Source organism: Pongo abelii, chromosome 14, assembly GCF_028885655.2.
Source record: "Pongo abelii isolate AG06213 chromosome 14, NHGRI_mPonAbe1-v2.0_pri, whole genome shotgun sequence".
Taxonomy (NCBI): Eukaryota; Metazoa; Chordata; class Mammalia; order Primates; family Hominidae; genus Pongo; species Pongo abelii.
The window spans coordinates 34704026-34718446 of NC_071999.2; the positions used below are offsets into that span (position 1 = coordinate 34704026).

General features: G+C 33.8%; 1 protein-coding gene across 1 annotated transcript in view; it reads right to left on the minus strand.

The window, feature by feature from the left end:
* Positions 1-1310: 1310 nt before the first annotated feature.
* The window catches only part of UBL3 (ubiquitin like 3), an 85641-nt gene continuing 72530 nt past the window's right edge, over positions 1311-14421 (minus strand). Inside the window, exons 2-5 of the mRNA XM_002824136.5 lie at positions 12846-12954; positions 7805-7891; positions 3312-3389; positions 1311-3001 (exon numbers count right to left, since the gene is read on the minus strand). Of these exons, the coding sequence (XP_002824182.1) occupies positions 2949-3001; positions 3312-3389; positions 7805-7891; positions 12846-12954 (327 nt within the window). The 3' untranslated portion in view covers positions 1311-2948. The remainder of the gene's footprint in view (positions 3002-3311; positions 3390-7804; positions 7892-12845; positions 12955-14421) is intronic.

A 14421-nucleotide genomic window follows, 5' to 3' on the forward strand; every position in this document is an offset into this window, starting at 1 on the left:
CAAACTGAAGAAAGAAAAACAAGACAAAAACAGTAGTGAAATAAAGAATAGGCAAATACACCAGAATTATGAATAGAAGTCATTTTAAAGAAGAGAAATATTCTATAACAGATGAAGAAAGTTTTAATTTCTTTTCACATTAAACATTGTTTACCACAATCAGCTAACAGAAATTACTGTAACATTGGTCACGATGACTTCATAAAACTAAAGATAAATGTTATGAGGAAACTTCATTTAATGTGAATGGTAATGTTAGATACTGTATTTTTTCATGGTAAAATACAACTTATCTTGAAAGCAAATAGTTCAGATCAGGGAGACATGCTGAGGTTTTAACAAAGAAAAGCTCGGCCTTGTCCAGAACACTTAACAAAGTTCAGGACAATTTAGGTAAAAGAGATGAGTGAGACACCAGCGTTAGGCAGGGACACAGCCTCATCATTCAGGCTTTATGTACATTACTGGATCTATGCAGCTCTCACCTTTAGGTAAGTGAGCTATATTTTTGGCAGAGGGATCTTCAAAAGTAGCCTTGGATATGAGGAATCGTATTTTAACCACCAGGCAGTCCAAGGAATTATTTTTAAAGGGACAGCTGAGTATTTTCATGTATATACTATTAAGGCATCTAAATTTTTGGTGTTTTCAGTATATAATTTTACTGCTACTTTTTATTCTTTTTTCATATTGTACAACTATGATATTAGGTATTAAGCGACGTAATTCTTTCTCTACTAGTGAACCAGTTTATCTCACTTAGCAAACTCTAAATTGAGGGAAATACATAATCTGAGAACACACAGAAAAATATATTGAAAAACCAATAGAGAATTATTTTTAACCATCATAAAAACTCAATCTTAATTAACTGATAGTCTTTAACTTAAAAAAAGAGTAATTAGAATGAAAATAGGTATTAAAAATAATTACCAGTAGTTTGTTTTACAAAAGAATAGAGCCATAAATTGTTTAATTGCCCAATTAAGCAACTACCAGATTCTTTAGTCAACACTAACAGAATTCACATTTCAGCTAGTCAACAAAGCATATAAATATTTAACATCTCTTGAATATAACATTTTAGTGATAACAGAGACTACATAATTCTATCCATTGTTGTGACTGTACACAAATTAACCAGGTTAAATATCAAAGATACATTGGGAATACTCCCCAAACCAACAACAGAATATTAATTAAATGAATTTTAAAAGCTTAAGAAATAAAAGTAGAAAACATGAATGAGACAGTGCTTAAACAATTATTGAACTAATCAAGACCTTTAAAATTACCACCAAAATGCACTATCATTTTTTTTTTTTTATTTAGTTTACAGGAAGAATCTGTAAGTACAGGTTGCAGAAAGAAAACGTTTAGTGCTATTTACATTCGTTTTAAAACTCTGCTCTATACAAATTTAATTCTGATCAGTATGAACAATATTTTTGTAGATCTACTGCATATAAAGCCTTTTCATCAAAGCATTAACAATGAATAAAATAACCTGATTACATTTAAACAACGCTGACCATTTGAAACCATTTACATTTAATGTTTGTAAGGGCTGTTGACACTTAATAAGTACAGAATGTAATGTCAGCCTGCAACTTCATTTTTATAAAGGCTAAACTTATTTATATGGAATATTGTTCTATATACTACACGCCAATCTATATTTTAAGTCCTATAGTTAGGTATTTTATAAGTCTTTTATTAAATATATTCTACACATATTTGTAATTTCATCCAGGAAGAATTTCTTCCCAGTGAAAAAATATAAAATCTTTCATAATTTTACAGGTTTAGATGAAAGTAGCTCATGCTTTAGTGCTGTGCAAATTGTTTTTAGCATATCAATCTTTAAATTATTGGCATGAAATAAAAGAAAAAGTGGCATTCTTAATTGTGTATGCCATAAAAATCAGCTTTTGACTTTAATACAATTGCAAGCACTAATATCAAACGCAAACTATATAAAGAAACAAAATTAGTACTATGGAGTTTTTTTTTTTAACAATTCATCTGAACTCTAAGGAGTAAGCATGACACTGGATGTGGTTACAAATTAATGATAATTATGGAAAATTTCAATTCGCTGATATTCAAATACATAAAATTGATCAATGAGGTTTTCTAGTATTTCTGCACAATAATGAAAGCCGATAAGTGACTGGAACTACCCTCCCACATTAAGGCTAGGAGATGCACTCTCACCCCTTCTTGTGCTGTCTAAACAAACACTCAGTTACTGTAGGACTCAAGAGTGCATGTCTTAAAGGAAAAACAGTTTCATCAGCCCTCTACTGAGTGCTTTAAACAGGCACATTTTGTTTTTTCATTTGTTGCAGTGAAAATAGTCACACTCAGTTTAGTATTCTGTACCAGTGCAGCCACCAAGGCTGACTTTGGTAGAATTCACACAACATTTTAGTTTCTTTTCCATTTTTTCCTCTCGAGTTGGCCCAGTAATTAACTTCATTAATTGCTGAGTGTCTTCCAGTGTGGAATTGTATATATAAGTATTTCTAGATACGATAAACTGTTATAAATTCTGCTGATGAGGAAAATAATGCCAATCTTTTTAGTGCAAATTGTATTTGGAACACTTGATTTATTAGTTCTGATGATGAAAATTTTGTGGCAGCAAAATGGTTTCTGCTATGAAAGATAACTTGTTAACTTTTCCCCTGGAGATTGACTGCATTCAAAAACCAGTATGTTTTAAAACGGCTCAACAAAAAATACAAGAAATAAAAAATCGGAGTGAAAAATGTTCTTGGTTCTTTTTAATTCATGAGAAAAGATGACAGCGTTCATGTGGTAATTCAGTTCCATGGGTTTACAGGCAGACTGTTCTGAACGGTTTCTGAAGCAATGTCGGGTCTTTTCTGTCCCAGCAGCATGAAAGACAAAGACTATATCACATCACACTAGGCAGACAGTGTTTACAGGATTACACAACAATTACTCTCTCCAGTCTTCTCACGATTCCTCTGACCTAGGGAAAACGAAGAAGAGCCTTGTTTATAAAAATTCTAGAACTGGAGGGGAAAATGGGCTAGGCAATCAAGTGTAGGAAGAAGTAGTTTTGAGTTTTTAAAAATGTTTGCATTTTTCAAAATTAAGAAACTGTAATAAATGTTCTTTTAATTTTAGCATGTTTCAAAAATGTCTGGTTATTTGCTTGACAATCTCTATTCATAAACTATGCAAACTTCCTTTCCCTCAGCATGTCCAAGAAAAACCCAGCATTTTTGAATGCCTGTCTTTGTGCCTCAACTGAGATACTTCTCCAGTGCATGGCTTACCTTGAGAGTTTGGCTCTGGCAATGTCTCTCTGGCCACCAAATGCATCACTGTTGTTTTGCCAAAAGGAAGTTTTAATGCTATGTGAAAAGCAAAAGATGATTAGTTACACATACATCGACCTACTAAAATCACTATCCAGATTTAAAACCATTTTAAAAATTGATTGCTTTTTTATGACTTCTTTAACAGATTGAACTTAACTCGGAGTACCTTCACAAAATTAGGTTAATATTATCAGAAATAACATTTAAAATTTTAAAATTATTTTTTGCAGTTATATAGCCATTTGCTTGACACATTTATCCATATTATTTAAGAAATGATATAAGAAAAAATACGTAATTGGCTAATATCAGAGGCTACCTTTAGAGGAGAAAGGATTAAATTTTTTTTAAAAGAATACTCTTTTCTATATTAGGTAAAAGTTTAGATTAAGAAATATTCATTTCTAAATCTAATTACTTGTCAATTGCCTAATAAAATTACTGCACTAAACAGGCTACTATGATGTAGAAATGCAAGAAATAAATTTGATTTTAAACATTTATTCTCACCCTGTATTTGTCCGTTAGAAAAGAATTTTCTTAAAAAGATTAGGTTAAAATAATCACTTTCTTGGCATTATCAATAATCACTGTTTCCTAATCAGGTCTTTATAACATTTTTTCACTCATAAATTTAATAAATTTTATCATGAAATATTTCAGACATAGAACACACACCCATGTCCACTAAGGCAAATACACACACTGAGTTTCATGGTAAATCCCTTTGTTACTCTGTGTATAAAATTAGAAGCAGCTGGTATATTTAGCTTCTAGAACTGTTTCTATAGTTGTTATGTTTTAGTTCTGACACCTCAAACTACCCTCTCTTCAAAAACTACAAACTGAAGTAAGGCCTAAGATCATTACTTAGCAATAATGATCCTCCAGCTACCTGCTTTTTAAAACTTGCTCTATAGGATGATGGTTAACATGCAGATTTTAAAAAGAATCCTAATTATCTTCAACACTAGTACTACTATTTCATATATTCAAGGTGAGTTCCAATCTCATTTAAAGTTGGCCAGCCATTATTTGGTCTATACTTTTAGCCTCTGATGTTCAAACGAAGCACGATGGCCCATAAATACATAATGAAAAAAGGGAGGCTTTTAGAATAACTTCCTAGGCCTGACTTAAATCAAAATGTAAGTAAGACTTTATGTTATTAAAATTTTCACTAAATAGTTGGGAAAGCCTGGTCAACATTTCAAACCTTGAACTGAACTTAAAATGTACACATACCAAGCTGTATATCATTCTCATACCCGTCTTCTTGACTCTAATAAGACAGACCTGGATTAAAAATTTTCATCTCTGCTACTTCCAACTGTGTAACTCTCAGCAAGTTACTTACCCTCTAAGCTTCTGTTTCCTCAACTAAACTGGACATACTAATTCCATTACCTGCCCTTTGTAGCTGTGTCCATTAAGTCAAACAATCCAAGCAAAGTGCTTTGCACAGAACTTGGTACAAAGAAAGCATTCAGTATATACTACCATCATCATTTTGAGATAGCAAGGAAAATGAATCTGACAAAAAAGGCAGGTGAACTGAGATTTAAATGTAAAAAACGTCAGACAGGCCTGGAAAGCTCCTGAGAGGCTTACCATTTGAAGTTACAAATGTAATGCGTGGGAGCTATTATTTTTCTTCTCCATCTGAATTTTAACTAGAAATAGTAGGTATTGATGTTAATAACATTTAAAAATGTGAAAGAAAAGGAATACCAGAATCTAAAATGCGTTTTCTTCCTTTCACTGTGGATGCTTCTGCTTTCTCCTATGACAGAGTACAATATCCAGAATAGAGGTTTTCAACCTTTAGCGTACATAAAAGTCACCCAGGAATTCAATTCCGTAGTAAAATTAGGAGATGGGGGTTGGGAAGGGAGGGCATGCAGAAATCTGCATTTTAAAATAAGTATCCTAGATGAGTCTCATGCTCACTATTTCAGAGCCACATTTTTGGAAATGCTAATATGGGCCATACTGAATGCCAAAGCTTTAGCTGATCATCTTCTTCACCCTCCGATTAACAAGGCTGCTGTCACACCTTTCCTTTAATGAAATGAAACTCTATATGACTATAAAGGTTCTATTTCAAAAAGGGGGATTCAGGGCTATGTTTTAAGACATTTGATAACCAAACATTTCAACCTGAAACTTAACTGAAGCAGAAAATTTCAAGAATGGCAGAGAATGCCCAGGCTTCCTACTTTGTCCGCATAATGGCGGAATTCCACCCATGGCCGTGTACCCACTACTTCGTGGTCATCCACTGCTTGGCCACCACCTATAACAAGATCTCACTAACTTTCCCTGGCAGTCTATTCTTTCTTTAGGTAGTTCAGTGTGTTCACATATTCTTTCCTATATTGAATAGTAAACTGTCTCTGATTTTCAGTTATTGATCCTAAGTCTAATTCACAGGACTACACAGAGCAAGTTCTAGGGCCACACAAAGCCTTCTTCCACACAGGCCACTCAAATATTTAAAGATGGTTGCATTTCCCTGTGTGCTATCTTCTTTATTATTCACACTGAAGAACACAGGGAGGCTAAAAAGAAAAACTGAGACACAAAAGACAAATAGTTGAATGTTGTTATCCAAACTTGCTCAAACATCCAGCTACAATTATTAACGCGGAGGTCCAGGCCATGCTTCTACACTAGAGGTAGTTTATTGTTTTTGAAAAGAAGGACAGCAACACTGAATTACGATAATAATTATATAAGTCAATCTGTTGATTATTCTAAAACAGATTTCAAAAAAATACTGGTAAAAACTTACACTTTAGTGGGAATGAATCAATAGTTTTGATTTTAACACAAATTCTATGAGCTTTAATATGAAGTTCAAACTCTGAGGTCACAACAGAAAAGATAATTAAGGAATGGAGTTGGTGGGAAATTGCTCACATAGATCAATACTCAAAAGGGAAATGGAGCATTTCAAGGTTCACTCATATCATCAACAGATTAAATTCAACCAACATTTACCAATTTTTAATTCACATAAGATCTTGTATGAGCCATGGAGAATTTTAAAAAGACTAGAACATGATCCCATCCTTAATGAATGTACAACATAGCCAGGGAGCTAACAGTCAATTCTTATATGAAGAGCATTAAGAGTTGGTCCAACTATTTATACAAAAGCTATAAAAAAAAAAAGGTACAAATCAAAAAAGCTCCATTTTAAAGTGCCAGATATCTCTTAGTAGATAGCAGCATTTTTTAGGCCAGTTATAATACTACCAGTGAAACTCAGTGTGAGATTATAGCCTGAAATGTTTTACTCACTTGACGTTGTCATAAAATCATTTGCATTCATCTACTTTAGCCCTTATTGCCCAGGATTTTTACCAGTGCATTTTATCTGTTTGTGCTATGTAATACCAGAGCAACCTGAAGGAAGAGCTTCTGTCTTATTCAATCCTGTATTCCCAAGTGCTTAGCACAGTGTTGGCACATAAGAATTTATTAACTACATGCTGAATGAATGAATGCAAATATTCTACCTTTAAGGAAAAACAGATTAAATACTAGGTTTAGAGGAAAAAGACTATATTTAGTGAAATATATATTTAGATAGACCATTTCATTTGCCTATACATTTCCAATTATCTGAACATATTTGAAATACCTATTTTCAAAACTAAACAAATCCTGTTGATGGTAGAAAATATACCCCATAAGGGGGCAATATTGAGCTACATTTCTCCAATCATATATAAAGAAAAATAATAGCTAACAATAAGGTGTTTACTATGTGCCAAGCACCATTTATGCATGTAAGCACTTTGAATATATAAAGTAATCTACCCTTCTTAACCTATGAGGTAGGCACTATTGTAATTCCATCTTACCGATGAGGAAACTGGAACACAGGTTGGTTAAGTCACTTGCCCAAGGTTTACACAGCCAGTAAGTAGTACAGCTAATATATAACTTAAATAGTCTAGTTCCAAAATCTGTTCTTTCAACTATTACGCTAAAATGCTGTTCTAATGTCAGCCACTTACTTTATTCTCACATGATTAGCAACTGTATCAGGTAGAAACGTCTGAAAACATCCCTTCATATATTTGAAAACTATCATAAATTTTTCCTAGTTTGTGTGTCCAGTCTTAAGTTTAAAATACTACATCTGAATTATATTATTTGGAAATATAATAATGTTACATTTAAAAAATAGTAGGTATAGAATCCTAGCTATACTGGGATAGAGTTTATTTCACAAGGTAGTAAATACTTACTACAGTCCTAAAATTAAATTTAACAGAATATACAATGTGAAAGAGTAGGCATACCAGAAATAGGCAGAATTCATAGTTTGAATTTATCATTTTTTTTTAGTAAATTCAAAGACATTAGCATTTAAAACAAGCGAATCATGCTACCATCAGACAGACACTAAATCCCATTACAAAGATGGCTGTTACCTCCTAATGTGACATTTCCATGTAGAAATCGTCCTTGATAAATAAGTCGTAGAATATTTGGACTGCTGACCTGCTCTTCTTCCCAGTCTGAAAAGAATCCAGTGCACTGGTTAGGTATATTCCAACACATAATTAAGGTACTACTATATTATTTTAAAAATTCAGATCCAAATCAGTTAGAGTACAAAGAAGGCCCTTGGAGCTTCCTACTACTATTAGAAACAGTCACTATTCATACATTTACTGCAACCTTGGTTACTGCTTATTCTTTTAAGTAGCAAGAGCTGCAAACAGACTCGTTTTGCTTCTTAAAGAATGCTAAAATGTACCAAATTGTAGTCCCCAAGTTTAAAGTTAATAGAGTTGGGAAAGACCTACTGAGTAAAAAGAAATATCATTTTAAAATTAATTTCAATTACCAGTAATTAACACATAGTATTATAATGCTCCAAAATTTGTATCTGTTAAAAATGTACATTTAAGGCTAGAAAACAGCAGGCTTAACAAAGATCTAAAAAACAGTTAATATACTCATATTGAGAATAACAAAAAAAACTGTGTTTACTTTTGGATAATGTTGATATATTATCTTATTGTCTATCTGAAGTCAGTTAGTAAACATTAGAGAAGATACAACTTTAGTTCACCTCACCCAAAATGAAGACTTGGAAGAAACTGAAAAAAATAATATATATTAGGAGGTACTGTACAAACATGAAAGCTAGAAAAGTGTACACACAAAGAAAATAAGACAAACTGGTAGGTAGAATGGGTAACAGAATATTTAACTTCAGCCTATAATTTATATTACTGTAAAAGATGGAAACCACTCCGTTAAAATAAAGGTTTAAGGACACTAGTGTTATGATTGGGTAAAGGGTTAGTAATTTTCATGAGCTTGTAGATGTAACAATTTAAGCTTTGAGTTTAGTAATGATCTGAGAATTCCTTTGTCTTTTTTGTCAACAATTCTAATGTGTTTGTTTCCTATAGAAAGAGATAATGGTCAACACAAAAAAATAGTTTAAAGTATTCTGAAAGAGTGACAGAAGATAAAGGAAGTAATTAGAGACTTTTCTTTTGCCCTTTTTTTGACTATTCAAAATGATGAATATGAATTTGATAAAACCACTGCCTCTAGGTAACTTAGGCACAGCAGAAATGAGCAGAGGAGAAACGAATCCGTCATTTCCTGCCCCCGCCCCATGCCTTTAGTCTCTTCCCTCTTCTCTCTCCTGTAAGGCTTTGTTGCCTTCTGATCCCATTGCTCCCAGGTCCCTCCTATTCTAGAAGAAAGATCAAATAAGTCTCTAACACTACAGTACGAATTGCTTTGAATTCATCAATTCCAAAATTATTGTTTAATAGAATATTTCTGGTCAAGATGGAAGTGCTCCATAGATACAAAGGTAAATGACAGTAATTGTTTAATTCACAGGAAACAAAGACTAATATTCTAAAAATACGTGAATTTTTTTTTGAGATGCAGAAACCTGAAGCCCCATGTTTCATTATCTTATACAGAGTGTCATGATTTCCACATACTTCACTGGTGTAATATGCTATCTCCCTTCCCCTCTCCAGGGATCTAAAATTTAGAGACATCTTAGAATATAGCTTAAATGAAGAATTTCAGGTGTTATTAACATATCCTAAGTATAATAGATTTTTTTGAACCTTTGACCCAATAACAGCTATGTGTCTGACTATTCCACCTGTTAGTAATATTTCCACTAAATAGCATAAGGGTATGCTAAGGAAAAGTAATTCCTTCAACAAGTATGTTGCATGAAGTATTTTCTGCTATTAATATTTGCCACATATTTGTTATTAGCATCAATAAGTATTTAATTTGCTGATCTTTAGTATGTTATGTGATACAATATAGACTTAGATTTGTAATTTAAGTATTTTATGTAAAATAAAAATTAAAGTATTTCTCTTTATTCCTTGCAGTGTCTAAAACTGCTGAGTAGATTTGGCAACCTGAGGAAATACTGGGAATCAAAATCTTTTTTTTGAAAATAAGGGAACATCCACTGATACCATCAATTTTCAGTACTGGTAGATGGTTTGTTCATTTGGGATACTATTTATGGCAAAGACTTATACTTGAATTTAAACTAATTTTAATATCTAAGTAAGTAATTATGAAAGTAAAAGTATTTCTTTTACCTTAAGTTATAATACTGCCCAAATAAATTTCAGAGTGATTACCCTTTTTCTACCTTGTGTTATCTTTTCTATAATATCCATATATCAAAAGCTATTACTTACTATGACCGCTCCCCCCAAAAAAAATCTCATAAAGGTAATCTTTTTGTATCACACTTAGAACAACATCATTCTTGGGTATTTAAAAATGCTTTTCATACTGACAGTTATCTATTCCTGCCTGGCTATAAAGAATAGCCGATATTCTTAGAGCCCAAATTTAGTCTTCTTTAGCTTTTCTGAAATTCTTTCTTAGCTATAACCTTTATAGCTTCAGCATCTCCCTGACTTAGAAACTAGCCGCTTGGTTACTAATGCGAAGAAAGATCCAGTAGTTGAAAGTATTTGTCTAAATCAGTATTTCTTAAATTTAGGCCTATGAATCCACAAAGACATGTCCTTAGGGTCTAAAAGTCCTCTTCAAGAAGTTTTAAATTGTATTTGTTTTTTAATGAAAATCCGGAAAATCTGTATTTTCATTTTAATGAAATCTGGAGGAGATTGTCTAGATGATTTAAATAGTCACTTTATAACCAAGTGCAGCCTTGGGGTTTTAGTACTCACGTGTGCATTAAATTTATGATGGTACTGGCGCCAAGCAGTCAGTATTTCTTTAATTGTTAAGAGGCTAATGAGATCAGAACAGGGGTTCACTTAACAGGTAAATGATGCATTCTACCTAAGAGAAAACTGAGTAACAATTTGTTATACTGCATAAATAAAGGTTTTGTGGTGACTCTACAGACAACCTGGTCATCAAACACTATGTAGGAACACAGGCATGACAAACTCAACAGTATTCATGGTGTAAGCAGTGAGCCGGCTTTGGCAAAAATACATCATCTAGCACATTAATGTTGTTAATTTGAACATTATTGGTTTCAGAGTTATATTTGCATTTTCTGAATCAATCTTTTTTAGTTTTATGATTGTGTATATGAATTAACAAGAATAAAGAGTTTTAACTGGGTTTATGCTTCTACATTTTAAAATACGCATTATAATAAAAATAATTTAAGTCAGCAACTAGAGATCTACAAGAATTATCTTCCTCTAGAAAAGTTCCATATATTATTTAAGGTTGAGAAACACTGATCTGATTGACTCATTTTGTATATATACTATGTTCTTTGTCAAAACAAGTCTTGTCCTTTAAAAGTTCAAATTGCTTCTGCTAATAAAATTAAATGAAATCAGCTGAAAAAAATCATATCACTATGATACACGACATAAGGATCAAGATGACACTGGGGAAGTTCAAAGGAAGAAAATAAACCAACAATTCACTTGAGGGAGGCAATTTTTTTTTTTTTTTTTTTTTTGAGACAGAGTCTTGCTCTGTCACCCAGGCTGGAGTGCAGACGCATAATCTCAGCTCACTGCAAGCTCTGCCTCTCGGGTTCAAGAGATTCTCCTGCCTCAGCCTCCCGAGTAGCTTGGATTACAAGGGTGCAACACCATGCCCAGCTAAATTTTGTATTTTTAGTAGAGACGGGGTTTCACCATCTTGGCCAGGCTGGTCTTGAACTCCTTGACCTCAAGTGATCTGCCTGTCTCAGCCTCCCAAAGAGCTGGGATTATAGATGTGAGCCACCATGCCCAGCTGACAGTCTTATTATATAAAAAAAATCAGAGAAAGGAAGAAATACCAAACACATTTTCCAAGATTGTTATGGTTACTGGCTTGAAAATGGAAAGCACAGACAGACATTAATCATCTTGACCTTATAGTAGTTCAGAGAACACAAGAACTGACATGAATTAGAAGTTAACTTTGTTTCAAACTTAATTTTAAATAGGCTATCTAGAGAAGACCATAGAGAATGTATTATCTGTTAAAAATAGTTGTTCTTTCCTCTTACTTTGTGTTTTGGTAAAAATAGGTTTACTGATATATGAAGGTGTGTGTATATTCACTATTTTGTGTGTGTGTTTTTTGTTTTTTTTTTTTTTTTTTTGAGACAGGGTCTTGCTCTGTTGCTCAGGCAGGAATGTAGTGGTGTGATAACTGCTCATGGCAGCCTCAAACTCCTGGCCTCAAGTGATCCTCCTGCCTCAGCCTCCCAAGTAGCTGGGACTACAGGCATGTGCCACCATGCCCAGCTAATTTTTAAATTTTTAGCAGTGATGACATCTTGCTATGTTGCACAGGCTGGTCTCAAACTCCTAGCTTCAAGCAGTCCTCCTGCTTTGGTCTCCCAAAGTGCTGTGATTACAGGTATGAGCCACCATCCCTGGCTGCATTTTTCTTTATTAAAAATATTTTTTGGCCAGGCATGGTGGCTCACGCCTGTAATCCTAGCACTTTGGGAGGCCGAGGTGGGTGGATCACAAGGTCAAGAGATTGAGACCATCCTGGCCAACATGGTGAAACCCTGTTTCTACTAAAAATACAAAAATTAGCTGGGTGTGGTGGCATACGCCTGAAGTCCCAGCTACTCGGGAGGCTGAGGTAGGGGAATCACTTGAGCCCGGGAGGCAGAGGTTGCAGTGAGCTAAGATCACGCCACTGCACTCCAGCCTGGTGACGTAGCGAGACTCCATCTCAAAAAAAAAAAAAAAAAATTTTTTTTTCACTTACATTAAAACAGTTCTAAGGCAGAAGCAGAGCCACTGCATCCTGGGCTCCTTTACCATTTGGGAATGAGACTGCTGAAGAGCAAGATAAGGAAGGATACAATGATCCTCTAAATCTGAGCCTTACACTCTCAATTTTCGGTTGTTCTTTTAAATGTTATATGTTTATAACAGTTTCAAAATGTTTGTGAGACAAGGTAGGGCATAAAGAATCAACATTATTCATACTCAAGAGAAAAATATCACTCACCCATTGGCCAATTGTCATATACATGCTTTGCAATATCAGAAGCAGAGTCGTTAGGAGAAAACAGGAACTCTTTTGTTTTTCCGCTTACCAAAATGAGGCGCAAATTTATCTGAAAGAAGACAATGATTCTTTTAACATAAATCTAAAAATTTTTTAAGTAAAAAAGGCTTTTCATTTCAATCACATCCTAAATTATTACCAATGCCATATTGTGGTTTTTATTTAAATTCTATAAAACTTTTTTAAAAAGAATGGGAATTTGATATTTGATTTTATTTCCTATTATTTAAAGGGGGTGTGTGTGTGTGTGTCAGACATATTTGCCATAATAAATGAACACAGGAAAACCAAAATTCATTATGCTTTTAATCACTCCAACAATGTTCAGAATTGACCTTTTGCAAGTTATCACTATTATTATAGAATATACATTTTTACCCAAAAATTAATAAAAATGTTGGCACTGCAGATCTCGTCACTAACCAGAAAAAAATTTAGTTGATATTCTACTTCTTAAAAAATATAATTAAAAGAAAATAAACTATATACAAGTTTTTATCCTATGAAAATTATTAAAACCTAGACAAATTAACAATAAACTATATATGTTTTTTTGAGACAGAGTTTCTGCTCTGTCATCCAGGCTGGAGTGCAGTGGCACAATCTTTGCTCACTGCAACCTCTGCCTCCCAAGCTCAATCCATTCTCCTGCCTCAGCCTCCCAAGTAGCTGGGATTACAGGTGCCCACCACCACGCCTGGCTAATTTTTGTGTTTTTAGTAGAGATGAGGTTTCACTATGTTGGCCAGGCTGGTCTTGAACTCCTGACCTCAAGTGATCCGCCCACTTTAGCCTCTCAAACTGCTGCTGGGATTACAGGTGTGAGCCACCGTGCCCAGCCAAGAAACTTTAATTTTAAAGAACTTTATCATGGTTAAAGAAGGAATCAATAATAGTAGCTCTTTTAGTCCCAACTGCATGACCATATATTTTTTAGGGGGAGTAAGGTAGGACACATGGGACAAAGGATATAAATTCACCCTCAGTGATAACCCTAAGGGGGATAACAGAATTAAAGTGTTTGAGATCTACTGGCTTCACATTTCTAAGTCAATATATATTTGCTTATACCATTGTTAATGTATTTCCCAAATGTTTAATTTTTATCTGTTGTAATTAATGTTATTTTTAAAAAACACCATATCTATGTATTTCCCTGTAAGTCATAGAAATACAAGTGTTGTTTCTATTACTCCTGGCCTTTGTTAAAAGAGTAAGATCCTACTAAAAGTTGGGTCCAGTCCAGAGCTGTGCCCTGGTAAGGCAATCTAGCCTAGTTTCTTTATATATAAAGAACAGAGAACCTCATTGTACCAGTTTGAATTGTGCCAGGTCCCAGGTTACCCAAGCTCTCCTTTTTAGTTACTAACTTTTTTCTTATTAAAAATACCAGAAAATCTTTAAGCTGTCAGAGTGTACAATGAATAAACTGGTGCCTATCACAGCAGTCACTGATCTGCTATCCTTCCTGCCACCACGGCCAATGTCACTCCCAGCATCTGACCAATTTGATGAT